At 63.6% G+C, this 17,299-nt stretch overlaps 1 protein-coding gene across 3 annotated transcripts in view; it reads right to left on the reverse strand.

Annotated features, from left to right (window-relative positions):
- The window catches only part of GRIA1 (glutamate ionotropic receptor AMPA type subunit 1), a 122,335-nt gene that overhangs the window by 11,702 nt on the left and 93,334 nt on the right, over positions 1-17,299 (reverse strand). For all 3 annotated transcript variants that reach the window (XM_037501273.1, XM_037501274.1, XM_054691785.1), the window contains exons 12-13: positions 11,116-11,314; positions 9,143-9,390 (exon numbers count right to left, since the gene is read on the reverse strand). In XM_037501273.1, the coding sequence (XP_037357170.1) occupies positions 9,143-9,390; positions 11,116-11,314 (447 nt within the window). The remainder of the gene's footprint in view (positions 1-9,142; positions 9,391-11,115; positions 11,315-17,299) is intronic.

Consider the following 17,299-nt stretch of genomic DNA (forward strand, 5'->3'; position numbering starts at 1 on the left):
GGCGCTCGGGGACCATCAGCAGGTGCGGCCTCCCCGGGACACCACTGCGGCGGGCAGGAGCTCTGCCAACCGCGGCCATTACCTTTTATTTATGCTCTCGGGCGCCGGGCGGCTAACTAGACTGTGGCATATGGGTCCCGAGGCGGAGGAGGGGCTGGAGCTGGCGCTAGGCAGGGCCGGCTCACGGTTCCGCTTACCCCACGTCGCGCGTTTAAATGTGGCGATTTTCAAGCTGGGAAAACAATTCCATTAACAGCTCCTGGCAATGCTCTCCCGACTGTGCGACGCCTCTGCGGGCCGGCCCGGCCCCCGCCCCTTGCCGTCCGCATGGGAGCCGCCGACCTGGGCTGGAAGGGCTGGATGGAGCCTGCTTTTCCCCAAGGGAGGTGCAGCGCGGGGTGCCTGTCGCTCCCCCTGCTCTCTTCCCTGCCTCTCCACCTTCAGTGCAGGCAGAAAGGCCCTAATTAGAAAAGGGGTGCCGGAGACAATGGGGAGCAGGGAGAAGGGGTTCGGGGAGCAGAGGGAAGGTGGGGCCCCTGCTCACCACTCCCAGCCGTCAGTCCCCATCTCCAGAAGGCCCTGCTGTCTGCCCCCCGCCCCAAGCACAGCATCCAGCTGGGGGTCAGTGGTGTGCAGAGGTTTCCAGAAGGTGGACGGTCCTCTTGGTACCGCCAACCCCCACGGTTGACGGGATGTTCTGTCCCGTGTGGAGGTGACCTCACTGCCGCGGTCCCCTGGCCGCGGTGCTCAGGCAGCTGCCCCGCTGGCCCTGTGCTGCCCTGTCGGGTGCCGGTGGCCCCGCTGCGGTACGGGAGCACCCCGAGTTTCCAGTCCACTCCCCACACGCTGCTCCAGTGGAGGAGGAGCTTCGGGAGTGCCCCCCATCTTTCCAGGTGGATGAGCGTGTGTCTGGGGTGGGCGAGAAGGGCCCTGGGCGGCGGAGCAGCGGGCAGGGGCTGGGGGCTGGCGCTGCTGTGGGGTGGAGGCGAGGCTCTCGCTCGCTCTGTTTCATCTGCTCCGCCCCAGTCCCAGCCGCGGTCTGGTTGCTGCTGTCTGCGCACCTCCCCGAGGCCCTCGCTGCTCTGGGCCCGGGCCCAGGCCACCACCCCGCGCGCGGCTCCCCAGCGGCGGGGCGCGGTGTGTGCCCCAGTGCTGCACCTCCCCCTGCAGTGACCCTCAGGGCTCATGGCTGTTGCCATGGTCCCTGAGGTCCGGCGTGGGCAAGGAACCAGCACGCAGGGGAACAGCAAACTCGCTAAGATGCAGAGAAGCCGAATGCCTGCCAAGAGAGAACGACCACCAGAAGCCGCCACAGAGATGATTAAAAGAAATGCTGACCACCTGGAACCTTATCTCGCTTTCTCAAGGCCCACAAACTTTATTCTGCTACAACTGTCTCTCTAAAATCTTTCCTTTCTCTGGTCATTGATTGCTAATTAAAAACCATACGTAATTTAATAAACAGGCTAATGCAAATGAAACATTACTAAACACTGTGTAATAATAGAATTGTTGGTTTAATAATCTTCTATTATGTGCTTGACTTTAGTACCTATGATATTAACTGCATTATAAAATAAATTCACCCATGACAATTATGAGTAAACATGAGTAGGTAATAGTGATAGTTAGTGCAACTAGAAAACGATTCTATGGAACAGTAGAAAGAATGAACAGCCTGTCCAACCAGGAATGCGGCTAGGTCCAGGTGTCACTTCGGACACAAATCCCTGCCCTGTCAATTAAGCTAAGCCTATGAGCAAACCGATCTCTTTGATGTTCGCTGTTCCCATGCCTTTAGAAAAAACATATATATACTGACCACTAGCTTAATTAAAGCGCACTCAGATTCACACTCTCTCTTGAAGTGTGTCTGTGTGTCATTTCTTAGCTGAATCCCTGCCCACCCTGCGCAGTCTCTCAACCCTGAGACGGCCTCATCGTCTACTGCTGTGCTGGTCCGCGGCACCCCAGGTGCCCTCTGCTTAGCGCTCCTCCCACTCGCCCCTTCTGAAACTGAGACTCTGCACACAGCTGTCGCCCCTGAGGACCCCCATCCTCCAAGCCCAGAGCGGGGCAGCCTGTGAGACGCTCGCAGCCGCCGTGTCCCAGGATGCGGCCGGCCGGGCCATGAGGAGGGGCGAGGCTGGTGTCCCCCTCTGCGCCCTCCGCCTTTGCCTCCTCTCCTCTGTCCCCCTCCTGCCCCCCCCTTCTCCCTTCTCTTTGTTGTTGTTTTCTTACGTCATCCTGTGTTTCTGGACGCCCTCGCCGTCCCCCTCGGGGCGGTCCCCGTGGCTCTCCCACCACGGCCCCCCGGCCTCCCGCCCCTCGTGCTCCTCCATCCCTGTTCCGACCCCTCACCCACCCCTCCCCGCTGGGTGCCCAGAGCCACTCTCAGCCGCAAGTTTTGTCTTTCTCCTGCCCTTCGTCTGGTTTCTCGACATTCCGTGTGGAAGTGAGGCGTGAGAGCTCCTTTTTTTTTTTTAGGAGATAGAGGTGGGTGCTTCTGGTTCTGGCAAACTGCCCTGCGACATGTCCTTCCGGAAGGTCCTCGGTATTCTCACCCGGTGCCACTTGACACCGATGGAGCCGTCGGGACAAGGTCACGCTCAGCGCGCCCCAGACAGCAGCTGGAGAGGTATGAGTCTGACGTTCAGCTCTTCCCTACCGAAAACCCCACAGTGAAACTAGCTCCACACTGGCCTGCCAGGCGCTGGGCCTCTGGGAGCAGCTCTTTCCCAGTATGGAGATGTCACGGGAGACTGACGTGGGGGCCATCGTGGGCGTCTTGAGTTTTCCGAGCAAAAGTGCTGACGGAGAGCAGCTCCCGCTGGCGCCTCCTCCCTCTTGCTGGGCCAAGGGCGCTGGGCGGCTTGAGAATGAGGAAGGGCAGCCTTGCAGGGCCCGGGGTTGGGGGGGGGGCCCTTTGACAAGTCTGTGCAGACACATTGAGTGAATTCGGGCTTGTTTTCCTTTGTGATATGGAGAAAAGCCACAACCGCAAGGCGGGTGGCAGGCAGGGGCGGATAGAGGCTCACCCACGGTGCTTTCAGGTGACGTATTCGGTGAGACGCGCCGAGCCCTGTGTTGGCAGCAGACAGAGTGGGGTCAGGCGCTCTGGCCCAGCCTCAGGCAGAGGCTCAGCGGAGGGGCTGGTGGTCCCGGCTGCAGAGCCTGCAGCCAGGCCTGGGGTCGCCCACAGTGACCATGTGACATCCGCCCCCAGAGCCCAGCGAGCAGGAGACCCCTCTGGTGTGAGGCCTGGCTGGCAGCCACAGAAGCTGCCCCCGGTGCCTCCGTCTGTCTCCCACCCACACCGTGAGCTCACTGGTGCCCAGAAGGGCAGCGGCACAGCAGCTCCTGGTGGGTCTTTCCTGAGTGACAAAGTGATGTTAAGCTCCTGGGCTGTAGCAGGGCGAGTCCCTGGGCCTCCAGAGCATGCATCCTGGCTCTGTAGCTGAGCGCACCTGCACAGGCAGAGGCCTGCGTGGGCACGGGAGTCTGCCTGCTCTCTGCGTGTGTGCGTGGATGCCTGTTGAGTGGATGCCATCCCAACCTGGCGCTGAACGCAGAGGCTGTGCAGCGGCAGGAGTGGGGCCTGTGCCAGACACCCCGAGATGCTTCACTAAGTCCAGTGTGGGCACGAGTGACAGTCTTCCCGATAGCGGGGGTAGAATGCCACTCGGGGGGGCGCTATGAGCACCAGGCCTCGCCCCCGGTCCGCTCCTGGCTGCTCTCCCTCCCCACTCACTATACCTCAGCCCCGCGTGTAGGGTTGGCTTCTAGGAGAGATTTTGTTGGATGAAGCGACTCCTGTGGTGATGTGTGCCGCCGCGCCTTCCGGCTGAAACACTGGCTCTGTCTTGCTCATAGATTCTCTCCTCCCTGCTTTAAGGCCTGGGTCATGACTGCCGCCTCCTGGAGGCCTTCCTAGATTTCCTTCCCTGGGGAAGGGCAGGATACTCATCTCTGCCTGCGTGGTCTTGCCTATCTGTCTGTCTGTCTGTCGATCTGTCAGTCATCTGTTCATCCTCCACGCATCTCTTCATCAATCTGTCTGTCTGTACATCAGTGATCTAACTATCCATCCACCTGTCCAGTACATCCATCAGTTATGTACTCATCCATCCACCCCCCCATCTATCACCACCCGCCCATCTGCCCGCCTGCCCGTTCATCCGTCCACCTTCCACCATCCGTCCACCTTCCATCCGTCCATCCGTCCACCACCCGTCACTGTGGCAGGCCCCTCTCTGTGTTAGGTTCAGTTGTCACTAGTTTGTAGCTGCCTGTGACTGCCACTCAAAAATTGGAGTAGTTGTCACAAAAATTGAAATTTCTAATTCTTTCGGAACGCAGAAGACCCGGCAACTTCTGCACGTGACAATATTCAGGCGGGCCGAGCGGCGCTCTGCGGGCAGCCCTGGCCTGTTCGCCGAGGCCTGTTCCCGGGACGCCCGGGAGCTGCCAGGCCCGCCCGCAGCAGAGCGCAGGGGGCGGAGGGCAGCAGGGGCCGCGGGGGCTGCGGGCGTGAGCTCTGTTCTACCCGAGCTCAGCGCTCACCTGCTTCTCTGTGTAGCCGAGTCATTGTCTGTGAATTAAGGTTTTTCAGTGACTTCCCTCTCCTGAGGAGTACGTGAGTTAGAGAGTGCGGGGCTGAGAGGGCCCTGCCGCATGCATGGAGGGCGCGCCCAGTAAACGCTGACATCGGCCGTTTCCATGGTCCGCTTGTGTGCGTAGGCGGAGGCGGCCCAGCGTCCTCACCCGCTGCTGTGGGACCCCAGGGCGGCACAGCGTTCTCCTGCTCTTCCTCTGCCCGCTCCTGGGGGCTCCCGGCGATGGACCTTGGTGTCATCACGCACCTCTGCTGTCACCTTGTCTCCCTTAGGGCTGCTCCCCTCAGCACGCTGGGCGTCCTGACCTGGGTGCAGGGCGGCAAGGGCAAGGTGGCATCCGTCGATCTGGGCGGTGGCTGTGCTGGCTGGAGGCAGGTGGGAGGGCGGGTCTGACTTGGTCGGGAGCTCTGAGCGCTGGACCGGCGCGTCCTGTCCTGGTGGTCCCGGCTCCTCCGGTCACCATGTCCATGCGCTTGGCTGGTCGGAGCCAGTCACCCTGCAGGCAGCGGGTGCTCCCTGTGCTCAGCCCCCAGGCTCCCCGGGACGCCCCGCTGGCTGGGCTGGAGCGAGGAAGACAGGACAGCTCTGGGTTTGTAGCCAGCACGAGCCTGCTGTGACGTTCTTGAGGCGCCAGGGAGTTCATTTCCAGGGAGTGGAGACTGCGAGGAGGCCATTGTGGTCTTTCCTGCTGGCCGCGGTGAGGAGGCATAAGTCACGCGTGTGGCCTCCTGCCTGGCCGGCTCCTGCCGCCACCCCCCGGGCTGGGGCTCGCCGCCTTCACCCCTTTCCCCGGGAGGAGGAGGCTATGGGATGGGATTATCCAGCCTTGGTCTCCACCACGGGGCCTCCAGTCACGAGTCACAGGAACCCTCAGGTGGAATCTCTCTGCGGGGCTCACAGCCCTGACTTGGCTCCACCCCACCTTTTCCCAAGATCTCGCGGCTGTCAGTGTGGGCAGGGTGGGCACGGGACTGATCTCTCCTGCCTGTCAGAGGACGCGGGAGGCCACTTCTGCTCATTGGCCCTGGTCTCTGATCAGGCCCCGCCCGGGCCGCAGAGTTCATGGGTTACCATGGCGACGACTGTCCTGGCTGCCCGTCAGGACGCAGGGGCCGATTGGAAGGGACTCCATGTCCCTGGGACACGGTGTTTATTCTCAGTGGCGGCGGCCATCCACCATGGCGAGGGTGGGGAGGGAGGGAGATCAAAGTGCCAGGGCTTCATTTTCCCAGCGTGTCCTCTGTGGGGGAGGACCACGGACTGTTCTCGGGAGACATTTCATTGCTAAGCAGCGGTGTGGGGGGGAGGGCGGGGCTCATGTGCATCTCTGAGGAAAACAGTTGCTTTATAAGGCATTTGACTCAAAGTGACTTTCTGGGGGGACGCGAGGGTCGGGGGGGCCGAGGGAGGTGAGACACTAATGGTCACTTATGCCCCAAGTAGCTGCACAAGTAGCTGTGACTCTGACTGGAAGTGAAGAGCGCAGCTCCTAAAGGTCGGCCACTCAGCAACCAGGCCACACCAATGTTGGGGCGGCCTTGACTTGACCTGAGGCTATTGGGCGCCAGCCTGCCTCCCTGCCGGGTTCCATCCCGCCAGCCTTTCTGCTGCTCCCCACACCTCCTGGGCTGTTGAATCCAGGTGACCCCACACCAGGGCCCCCTGGACCTGCAGAACTGGTCATCTGGGTCCGAGGCTGGGGGGGGGCACTTGAAATCAGCTCCCAGAGGGCCTGGCACCCCGCTGAGCTGGGGAGCTGTTGTGTGAGCAGCGACTGAGCGCCGCACGGGTAGCACATGTGTTTCCCATCACGCTCTGGGGCAGGCGAGGTGCTGCCCACCGAGAGCTCAGTGCGTTGAGAACGTCCAGGCAAGGCCTCGGAGCAGCGTGGATGCACTCACGTGACTGGCCTAGTGTGGGGGCTGCCGCCCCAGGCCCCATCCTGCCAGTGGGAGCCTGCCCACCACCCTGGCCCTGATGCCCTCCCTCCTGACCAGCAGGACGGGCAGGCTTAGTGCGTGTCCCAGGCGTGCAGGGAGAGGGACATGCGCTGCCCTGGGGCCTGGGTTCACCCGGAATGGCTCGATTCCTTCCGAGCAGAGGAAGAGGCGGCTTGGCGGCTCTGTCCTTCCTGCTCTGTCCCCTCCCGGCAATGCCTTCTCGACCTTCTAGGTGCCCTGGGGCCACGCTGAGGAGTGGGCAGTGATTCCCTTTGGGAGGTGACTCACTACCTGCCCATTTTCTGACCTGGCTGGAATCAGTGCAACCTGGTTGGCGTCAGGCAGGGACACAGAGGTCTGCGGCGCTCGTCCCCTGCGTGTCCCTGCCCACCATGTCCTCAAGCAAAGGCCGGAGCTGGTAGGGGGCATACACCCAGCCCGTGCCCCTGACCGCTGGCTGGCTGCGCCCGGCCCATTGTCCCTTCCTTCTGAGGTGACCACAGCCGCGCGCTGGGGCCCCCTGCCCTTGTCCCTCCTCCCTTTCATGCCGCAGCTCCTGAGGGTCGGGCTCTGGGGCCTGCGTGCCCTGACCCTGCTCCCGCTGACGCAGCCGCAACAGGAGACGAGGGCAGTGCTGCTCCCCCCTCACTCCCTGAGCGCCCTCTGGAGTTCCCTCACGTGAGCCCTGTGCTCCTCCAGGGCCTGTCTGGGTCGTGGCTCAGCCACAGGCCCGCGCAGAGGTCCAGCCCTCCCGCAAGGCCCTGACTGCGGGCCTGGGGCAGCCCCCGAGATCTCACCTCTGCCCCCAAAGAGGAGACCCGGGGAGGTTCTGCGAGCAAGGCTGGGAGTGGGGACCAGACCCCTCCGCCCTCCCAGCCCCGGGCCCCTCACGTAGCAGGAAGCAGCCCTGGCCCCTGGCCCGGGCCCCTTGGCTCACACGTCTGGCACGGACAAGACAGACAGATGGCGAGGACGGCACGACCTCAGGGAGCACTGACAGGCAAAGACCAGCTCACGCCAGTGCCCGACGGGGGCCTGCAGCCCAGGGGCGCCTCGCGGGCAGGGGTGTGTGACGAGAAGCGTCGCTGAGATTTTCGCTCAGGCCAATTGGAGTGGTTCCTTTGTGGGCTGGTAAACTGGGGCCACCTTCCCGCTTAGAAAACGTGAAGACACGTGTCTCACGGGAGGGCGCTCGTCCTCGAGAGAAGACAGCGCGTCTGCCCAGGGGTGCATCCGGCCGGAGGCTGAGGGGAGAGGCCTGATCGCGCGTCTCCCGCTGCCCCAGTCGCGGCACTGGCCGGGAAGGTCTGCATCACAGCCTCGGGGTTCGCAAACACACGCAGCCCTCGCCCACCCCAGGCATGCAGAGACCCCGGGGCAGCGTCTGCTTCCGAGAGGCACCGCTGTCCTGATGGAAAATCAGCGTCCGACCCCTGCCCGTCTGCGGGTTTGTTCCTGCCGCGGGTGAGACCAGGGGCCTCCGGCTGCTGCACAGCCTCTGGCCATCGGGGCTGCGGCCCAGCTCAGGGGACACCCGGCCTGGACACCAGTCCTCCGGCCTGCCAAGGCGGGGCGCCCGTGTGCAGAAGCTGTGTGTGTTCTGGGGGCGAGGTCTGGGCCACAGGGCCCACAGTGCGGGCCTGACTCTGGAGGGTCAAGAGGTGGGGAGTACTTGGCGGGACACAGGAGCCTGTCCCCCTGGGAGCCCATAGAGCCCCCCATTCAGGCAGAGAGAAGTCGGTGGCGCGGCCTGGAGACTAACGGAGAGGACTTATGTCTGGGTCACGCTGGGGAAGAGGTGGCCGCTTGTGAACAGGGCTGAGCAGTTTCAAAAACTATTTCTGTGACCCACAGAACGCGAAGACCATCCTAACTTAGCGGGGGCGGGGTCACTGCCAGGTGCATGTCGGCCCCTCTGGGGCGCCCGCTCCTCACGCTCCCAAGGCCTGCCTGGGTCTCCCCGGGGTGGGCGTCCCTGGCGGGCCACGCTCTGCCTGTGTCCAGGGCATCGGGAGGCTGGCTCTGCCTCGGCGTGGGGGCAGGGGTGGTGGCAGCCTGCCGGGGGTGTGTGTCGGGAGTGTGTGAGTAAATGTGTGTGTGTGTGAGTGTGTATGTGTGGTGTGTAAATCCCAGCAGCGGGTCCTGGCCTCCCGGCTGCATGTCTGCAGGACTGACCGAGTGGACGGGGGTGCTGAGTGCCCCGAGGCCTGCTCGGGCCCTGGCCAGTCGCCTCTTTCTTGCCAAGCGCCTGCTCTGGGACGGGGCCCCAGCCTGCGTCTCGGGGTCCCCCCCTTTTGATTTTCCACGTGGACAGCGTGCTGGTGTTTCTCGGAGGCCGACGCGCGCAACCACCCGCGAGAGCCAGAGAGCCGCGGGCCGGGCGGGTGGGTCTGATGAAGGACGGTGGGCGGTCACAGACAGGACGCGGTCTCGCGGGCAGCACGGGGAGCCGGGGCCGGCACAGGGACAGCGAGGCCGCGGGCCGAGCCGGGCGCGTCCCACCTCGGGGCTGACGTCTCGGGGCGGGCCGCAGGTCCTGCGTGGGGGCTCCGCACGGGAGGGAGCCGGGCGGCCCCGGGCGCTTACCTCAGGGCGGAGCCCTTGGGCGTGGCGATGCCGTAGCCTTTGGAGTCCAGGTTACCTCCCACCTTCATGGTGTCGCAGGGCCGGCGCTGCTCGATGTACTCGTTCATGGTGGACTCCAGCAGGTAGGCGTACTTGCCCTTGGACTTGCGCACGCGGATCATGCCCTCCTCCGTGGTCCGCACGAACACGGACGGCTCCGCCGACTTCATGTACGTCCACATCTTCTCGAACACGGCGATCTTAGACCGCTGGCGGGAGACAGGGCAGCGCGGCGGTGAGGGCCAGCACGGGCAGCGGGGGCTCGCGCAAGGTCTGCGGGGGACCCCTGGCAGACGCAGAGAGGACAGGACAGCTCGGAGCTGCTTAGCCACCGCAGTCATTCCTTCTCGTACGTGTGGGGAGAGGGACGGAACTGGGGTCCCTCCCGCCTGTGGCCGTGTGGAGGTGGCTGGGCAGCTCGTCCCCGGCGTGACTGCATTGCTGGGGCAGCCCTGAGGAGCTTGGGGCCGTCTGGGAAGGCCCGGCCTCACCGTGTAAGTGCTGCCTGCTGGGGCAGGGGCCTTGGGGCCCTGGGTGTGGCTGTCCTGCCCCCATCGCCCCCGCCCCCCACCAGCTCCTGGGCAGGGCACATGGACCTCGCTGCGGTGACGTGCTCCACGTGCTCTGCTCACCGGCCACGACCCCTGGTCAGAGTCCAGAACATTCTGAGGCCTCTCCATTCCCAGAGCAATGCTCAGGCCTCAGTGAGCTCCGGAGTCCGGTGCAGAGGCCGGAACACTGGGCCCTGCTCTTGGCCGGAGCTGCCCTGTCCCCAGAGGCATCGCTCCGCCTGCCTGCTGGGTGCCCCCACCGTGCCAGAGCCTCGCTGGGTGCCGGCCGCTGAGTCACCGCGGAGGTCCCGAGAGGCTGACCCTGCCCAGAGAAGGCTCACACCCAGGCCCGTGGTCAGCCCTCTCCCACGTGCTCCTCCCCAAGGGGGTCCCCTCCCCCAGGGGCAGGCGGACCTGGGCCGGGTGCTGGACACGCCGTCCACGTCGGCAGTGCCCCCCAGTTGCCGCTGGGCTCCGTGCACGGTCAGCGTGCAGGTGACAGGTGCGTGTGAGGGCGACTTCCCCACAACACGCAGTGTGTGCCCCCGTGCACGTGCCTGGCAGGTCACTCCCCGGCAGGCCTCGTTGGCTGTTGGCCAAGTACTAATGACCCCTCCGGTTGTTTGGGTCCAGACGGTCCGAGATACTTGGGCCAAGAGGATTCTGGGTCTCCAGGGAGAGTGAATGGAAGCTGCTCCCGAGGATTGCGGGCAGCCTGAGGCTTCATGGTCTCCCACCAGGGAGCCCAGACCGCACAGGTCTGGGGGGTTTGTTCCCTTGCCTCGGCGACTTCTGGCCGGGCCCAACCTGGCCCTGCATGCTCTGTCCCAGGCGGTGACCCCACCCTTCGGGGTTCCCGGAAACCCTGGGCGACACGGCCTCAGCCCTGCCCTTTGCCCTCTGGTGCCTCGTGGTGCCTGTCTTTCCTCTCACCACGACTCTCTGGGAGACACTGTTTGCCCCTTTTATGGAAATGGTGTCCAAGCAGCTGCGTGCCCCAGAGGAGTGCTGGCCCTGGATCCAGCTGACCCAGGGATCCTGTGTGCCCTCCCCTGAACCCCGCCTGCAGCATCCCCACCCGCTCCGGCCATTTTGCACACGACATGGTCAGGTTATCAGGTCCCATACATCATCCCCTGACTCACCAGGTCCCAGAGGGGCTCAGAGTGGGGGCGCACCCTGTGACCCTGTGCACCCTCAGGGCCAGGGTCGGGCTGGTGGGGGGCTGTGGAGTCCCTGGTGCACAGGTGCGGTTTCTCCGGGAAACCTGGGGGCTGAGAAATGGCCCCACTCCCCTGACCTGTGCCCGGCTGCTCGCCGCTGTGCTGCCCAGACGGACGCTGGTGACGTGGCGCCCCTGGAAGTGCGGGCGGGGACGCCTACCCGGAAGAACTCCTTGGTGGATCCTGCCTCCAGGGTCCCGTAGGCGATCTCTGTCTGCTTGGCCAGGTCCTCGGCGCTCTCGATGGGGGACACCATCCTCTCCACCGTCAGGAAGGCGGCCAGGTTGGCTGTGTATGAGGAGATGATGATCAGGGTGAAGAACCACCAGACGCCCCCGACGATGCGGCCGGACAGCGACCTGCAGGCCAGAGGGAGGAAGCGTCAGACCGAGGCCCCAGAGCCCAGCTGCGCGGCCCCGCCCACCACGCCCCGCAGGGTCCAAGCCAGTCGGGAGAGGCGAGCACCAGGGTCTGGCCAGGTCCTCTGCGCCACCCCTCGCGGCGACCGGCCCGGCTGCCATCTAGCGCCCGTGGTCATGTCACGCTCACCACCACACGTGCAGTACACACGGCCCTGGAGTGAGAGCCCTGCGTGCGCTGACCCCCGTGGGCCTGGGCAGTGAGCGGACCTGGCGGGCCTGCGGGGTCAGCGCATGCACTACTGGTCATTTCTAAGCCCCAATCACTGGCAGAGGCCCCAGCACAGGTGGACGCGAGAGCTTCGCTCTCTTTCCGCGGGTGGGCGCGGGCAGTGAGGCTGCTGGTTAAAGCCGGGGCTCAGGTCAGATGCCAGCGCCCTGCATGGTGCTCAGCCCCGCGCCCGCACACGGGGAGCGCTCAGGGAAGCCTTGGCCACCTCAGAGACCTCGTGGACGGTGTTGGGCACCAGCCCAGCTGTGAGGCGGGGAAAGGGACGCGGGAGCCTGCGGGCAGCGGCAGCGCGCAGTGGTGGAGCGCAGCAGAGAAGGTGAGTCCCGGGCCTGGGGTTGAGAGGCAGGTGGCCCGCCGGGTGAGGTGTGGGGATACGAGGTCTCTGGACCCCCCAACCCTTGAGCTCGGAGCCCCAGTGTCTGTCACAGTGGACCTGGGGTCTTAGGCCTGTGGCTGCGCCCACACACTGACCACGTCCTGACTGTGACTTCATGCCCAAGGAGCAGGGTGGGCCGAGCGAGGGGCGCGTGGGCACGGGGCGGGGTGGGGGAGGCCCGGGAGGGGCAGTGCTGCCAGCAGCCAGCCTCCAGGTGGGTGAGCCCCGCGGCCCTGGGACGTGGGGCTGGGTGCAGGCGCCTCTCTGCCCGAGGGTGCTCTTCTGTTGGGCAGGCACCCCAGGAGCCTCAGGGCCTGACGGGGCTGACGGGAGGTGGAAGCAGCTGATGGGCGCCCCCAGCCTGCCAGCGGGGTGTCCTTTCGGGCGTGGGTTCGATGACTGGATGAAGGCTTGGAGGGGCTGCTGTGGAGCGGGGCCTGCCCACTGTGTGCGAACAGCCTGCCGGTGGTCATGCTGCGTGGGGCCTGGCCATTCCCGGAGTCTCCACACACACATGGTTCCCTCTGAGCCTCTGCCCTCCCTGCCAGCCCCCGGCTCTCACTGTGCCCTGCAGGCGTCGTCTTTCTTTCCGGGGTCCTGACCTTGCCCTGCCGCAGTGGAGTGTGAGGACGCGGGGCGGGGCGAGCCCTGTCTTCACGCCGCCGCCTCGCTGGGCTCCTGACCCCGCTGGCACTCAGCCCACACCCTGGCTTCTGTAGATAATGCAGCACTAAAACGGGGGTGCACGTTTAGTTAGTGCTTTTGTATTTTGGGGTAACCCTCCGGAAGTGAATAACTGGATAGTGTGAGATTCTGTTTTCAATCTGCGGCGTCTCCGTCTGCAGAGGTGCGCCCGGGACTTAGGGACAGGAGCGCCGGGGCGCCGAGTGGGGAGGCCTTGCGGGCAGGCTGTGCAGGGCGGGGTCCTGGGAAGCAGGTCCTTGGGGCCGGCGTGGGGAGAGGAGAGTCATTAAAGGGTGATCAGCCTTTGACCACCCAGGCCCCACCTCCCCCCAGATCTCCACAAAGGAGCTGGACATGGATTTTCTTTTTATTTCCAAAGCGTGTCCTGTCACCCCCAAGAGGACGGGGCAGCAGGGAGCCTCCTGCATGCTTCCATTCAGCAGCTCTCAAGAGGGCATGAGCTCAGCCTCTTTCTCTTTGACGTCTGCGTCAAATGGTTATTTTTAAGAAAGTGATGGAGGCGCGAAGGCAATGCTGGGCGCCTCTGAACTGCTGGGAGAAAGCTGTGCGTCTGCGCTGGCGTGGGCCGGCCGTGTTTGGGGAGGGCCCCTGGCGGCAGGCGTGGGCGCGAGACCAGGTGAACGCCAAGCACCAGCCGCCAGCTGCTGTGGCCGCTCCATCCTGGGCGCCGCCCGGGTCTGCCGCTCCTCACCACCAGCCGCGCTCCCTGGCGCTTCCCCACGGAGATGGTGACTCACTGTAATTGGCCCAGCTGCGGCCACTGGGTTCCAGCGATGCTGTGGGTGGAGCTGGACCCTGGGGTGGACAGGCTCGCAGACAGCCGGCATCCTGCAGCTCGTGGGGGCGCGACAGATCTGCCTGTCGGAGGCGATGGCGTGCAGGCCTCCCCACGCAGGTGGCTGCCGCTGGTCGGGACCAGTTTGCACAGGAAGGGCCTAGGCCGGCCACGCTGTTCATTGCTTTGAAAATCTACTGATTGTTGCTGATTCCACCCCTGAAATTGGAGAGTGTTTGCCGGCTCGTGAGTTGGGAGGAGTCGGGGAACAAGTGCAGCTCTGCGCGGCACGTCAGGGCACAGCTGCCTGTGTCACCCGTGTGGGTGGGGACGGCGGTGCTGGTATCGATGGTGGTGAGGATGGTGATGGTGGTGGAGGTAATGGGGATGATTTCTGGAGAGACTCCTCGTCGGCCCCAGACTTGCCTCGGTCTCCCTGCCTTGAGGGCGGATCCTTTCCTGTGTGCTTTCAAGCCCCGGCTGTGCTTGGGGACCGGGCCTCAGCCCTGGCCCCCACCTCTGCATCCTCGCAATGCACCATCTTTTCTTGGCTCCTGATCTTTGCACGTAACTGCTACTAACTCCAGAATTTAAACCTCCCGCCCCTCTGCTGAACTCAGAACATGGGAATGTGACTGCTTGATACTTCAAACCTGAAACATTTAAGTAAGTTCTTAACTCCCACTAGCAAGCACCAGGGAACCACAACACAGCTGCCTGCTGGACACGGGGGCCACGTGTCCTTCTCTTGTCCGCAGCGTCCATGTCACACACTGGCCAGAGAGGGCTTTCCAGCCACCCCCTTTCAAAAAATCCCCACGTCTTAGTGAGGTCACCCAGACGCTGCCCACCTCAGTCCTTCCGGGGCCCTCTTCCCTGCCGTCGCTTAAGCTTCCCAGGACACACAGGTCACCCCCAGTTCTCTCCACTCAGCACGTGTGCAGTGGCTCTGCCCGGACTCACTTCCCCGAAGTCATCCCACATGCGCCTCCGTTTGCCCTCAGGTTCAGAAATCACCTCCTTTCACGTCACCCTAAGTATCACCTCTGCCAACTGCGCCCCGTCCGGCCTCTGGGCTGATTTGTTTAGAATCACACGTTCATGGACTTCACGTCTGTTGTCTGCCAACCTCCACTCAAATGTGGGTTCAGCAGGGCAGGATCTCCTTGGCATCAGCGACTGTGTCCCCCACTCTGCTGAAGGGCCTGGCCCGTAATGGGTGCTCTGTCAGTGCCGCTGAACATGCAGACGGCACAGCTCGGGTCAGCACTGACCACCACGCCTGCTGGGACGCACCGATGGTGTATCCTCGAGGGGACCCTCGCAGGGGTGACTCTGACAGGTGGGCAGGGCTGAGCAGTGCGGGGAGTCTCCAGGTGACTGAGTGTAGAGATGGGAGAGGCAAGTCCAACTGGGAAAATCTGGGAAGACATCCTGGAAGAGGGGCCATTTCACTGGGCTGTGTGGGGCAGGCTGGCTGTGAGCATTCTGAACTAGGAAAAGTATTTCCTGGAGTCTGGACAGCCTGTGCTGAGGTGTGGGGGGCGCAGTTGCAAGAACTCCACTGTGTCCACAGTGTGTCCCCCAGAGCTGGCCCGTGCTCTGAGACTCCAGGGCTCCCGACTCTGTGTCTCCTCCTGTCCTCTTCCAGCCAGGACTTGCCCTGCTTCCCCATCTGGGGTGACCTTCTTCCCTCTGCTGACTCCTTTGATACGAGGGGAGAGCGAGGCTCAGGGATGAACTGGCTTAATCAGCCACAGAGCAAGCCAAGAGCCGGGCGTGGGCCCAGGTCCCCGGGCCCTGGGTGACTTCTCTGTGCTGCAGGCAGTCGGCCTTGACCAGGGCCCACTCCCACCCAGGCCCCTCCTCAGGCCCAGGCATACCCCCCGGTTCCTAGATGCGGGAACATCTGGCTGCACACGGCGCTACCCGGGACTTCCTGCACGTTTTTGCGTTTAAGTTCTTAGAAGAAGCCTCTCTTTTTATAGCCTGCTGCTGGCTGGCCAGCCCATAACACCAAGCATATGGTTTCCCTGTACCCAGCGCCCTCCTGAGAGCGCCCACGGCCTGCAGATCTGCCAGCTGCTCCCGAGGAGAGGGGCAGGCCCAGTGGCCTCGGGAGCCAGGTGTGGGGCTGCGTGCCTCGGGGGCCAGCACACCTGCCTCCACAGTCCCCAGAGTCGCATCTTCTGAGTTGTGGCTGCAGAAAAGCACCGGGTCTGGTGGCAAACGAAGGTGAGGCAACCCCTTAAAATAACCGTCTGAAGCTCCTCCCGGGGCCAGCGCCTTCTCAGCCTGCAGCGTCCTGCACGCCCACTGCTTCCCCCGTGTGTCCCTAGCCAGCTGGCAGGGTGGGTACCCCGGGAGGGGGCCTTGCCCTGCCCCCACAGCCCCGCAATCATGTCCTCGGAGCGCCACTCAGCCCCTTCTGAGTGGCGACGGAAACACAAGTGGCTCGGGAGCCACGGAGCCCCTGCCTGTTGCTGCGTCCCAGCCTCCTCCCGTGACGTGGGCAGGTGTGGGCGCTGAACACGGGCGAGAGCCAACCTGGTCTCTGCAGGCTCCACCTGGCAGACGCGGCCACGGAGATTCAGCAACAAAGATGGCGTGGAAAGAAGTTTCTGGTATGCCAGGAGGCAAGAAAAGCAGGTCCTAGAACAAGTCACACTGGAGGGAGCCGGGCTTCGGTGGGAGCAGGGCCGGGGCCTGAGGCTCACAGCTGGCGCTGGTCACAGCCCCTCTCTTTGCCTGCCACTTGCTCTACTTCCGGCTCTCAGGTGGGGCCAGCAGTGTCTGTAACACGCGGGCAGCGGGGCACAGCGGCTCCGGTGTTAGACTCTGGATTGTCCATCCTGGGCTCCAAGCCCGCTTCTTCTCTCACTGGCTGTGTGATCTTGGCCAAGTGGCTTGGCCTCTGTGTCTCGTGGCTCCGCCTCCCTTGTCAGCTGGGACCTTGGCAGTTCAAGGGCACGCCTGCGGGGCAGGCATTGTCCTATCTAGTTCCATCCATGCTGTTGTGAATGACAAGAGTCCATCTTTTTCGCAGCTGAGTAGTATTCCACTGTGTCTGTAGCCGCATCTCCTTCGTCTGCGTATGCCCACGGCCCCTTTGTGCCCTTGCTCCAGGCCCCTGGCTCGTCTCCTCTCTCTGCTTCCTGTGCCACCTGTTGGCAGAGTCCTCCTCACCCATGCACGGGATCACCAACAACCAGATGGTGGGGACGGGGGCTTCAAGTATGATTGTCCCAAAGTCCTCTCTGCAGGTGACCCATGGATTGAACCCCCAAAACAAAACACTTCAGATGCCAGACCCTTGTTCCCTGTTTACACCCTCCATGTGTCCCCAGACTAGGGATCAGCAGGACTGGCACGTGTGTGCGGCCTTTTTATAGAGAACATTAGCTCTCTGTCAGCATATTTGACAAAGAGATTAATAAAATCATCAGTGACACGCCTCATCAATCACTCTGAAAATCGCCAAAGTAATTTCTGAGCCTCTCCTTTTTCTTCTAAGAGATCCCACTTCCTGCATGACTTCTGCTCCGTTGACAGTTCTAATTAGCAGTCATGAAACCCAAGCCTTTAAAGCTCTGGCAGATGAGAATTTTCCAGAGAGGTGATAAGCCTCTTTCCACCCGGGGTGCCTGGGTCGGCTGAGGTGAGCAGTGGGGCGGGAGGAGGTGCCGAGGAGCTGCGCGTGCGGAAGGTGGGGGGGCCTGCTCCGGGCCCCCCTCGGACTGGTGCCCTCACACTGCGCGGTCACTGCCTGCTTCCTGGACAGGGGACTCCTGAGGGCAGGCCGTGCGCTACCTGTGCCCTGTTCTCCCATGCTCGGCT

This window comes from Talpa occidentalis, unplaced genomic scaffold, assembly GCF_014898055.3.
Source record: "Talpa occidentalis isolate TD23 unplaced genomic scaffold, MPIMG_talOcc4v2.1 talOcc4.9, whole genome shotgun sequence".
In the NCBI taxonomy this organism is placed as follows: Eukaryota; Metazoa; Chordata; class Mammalia; order Eulipotyphla; family Talpidae; genus Talpa; species Talpa occidentalis.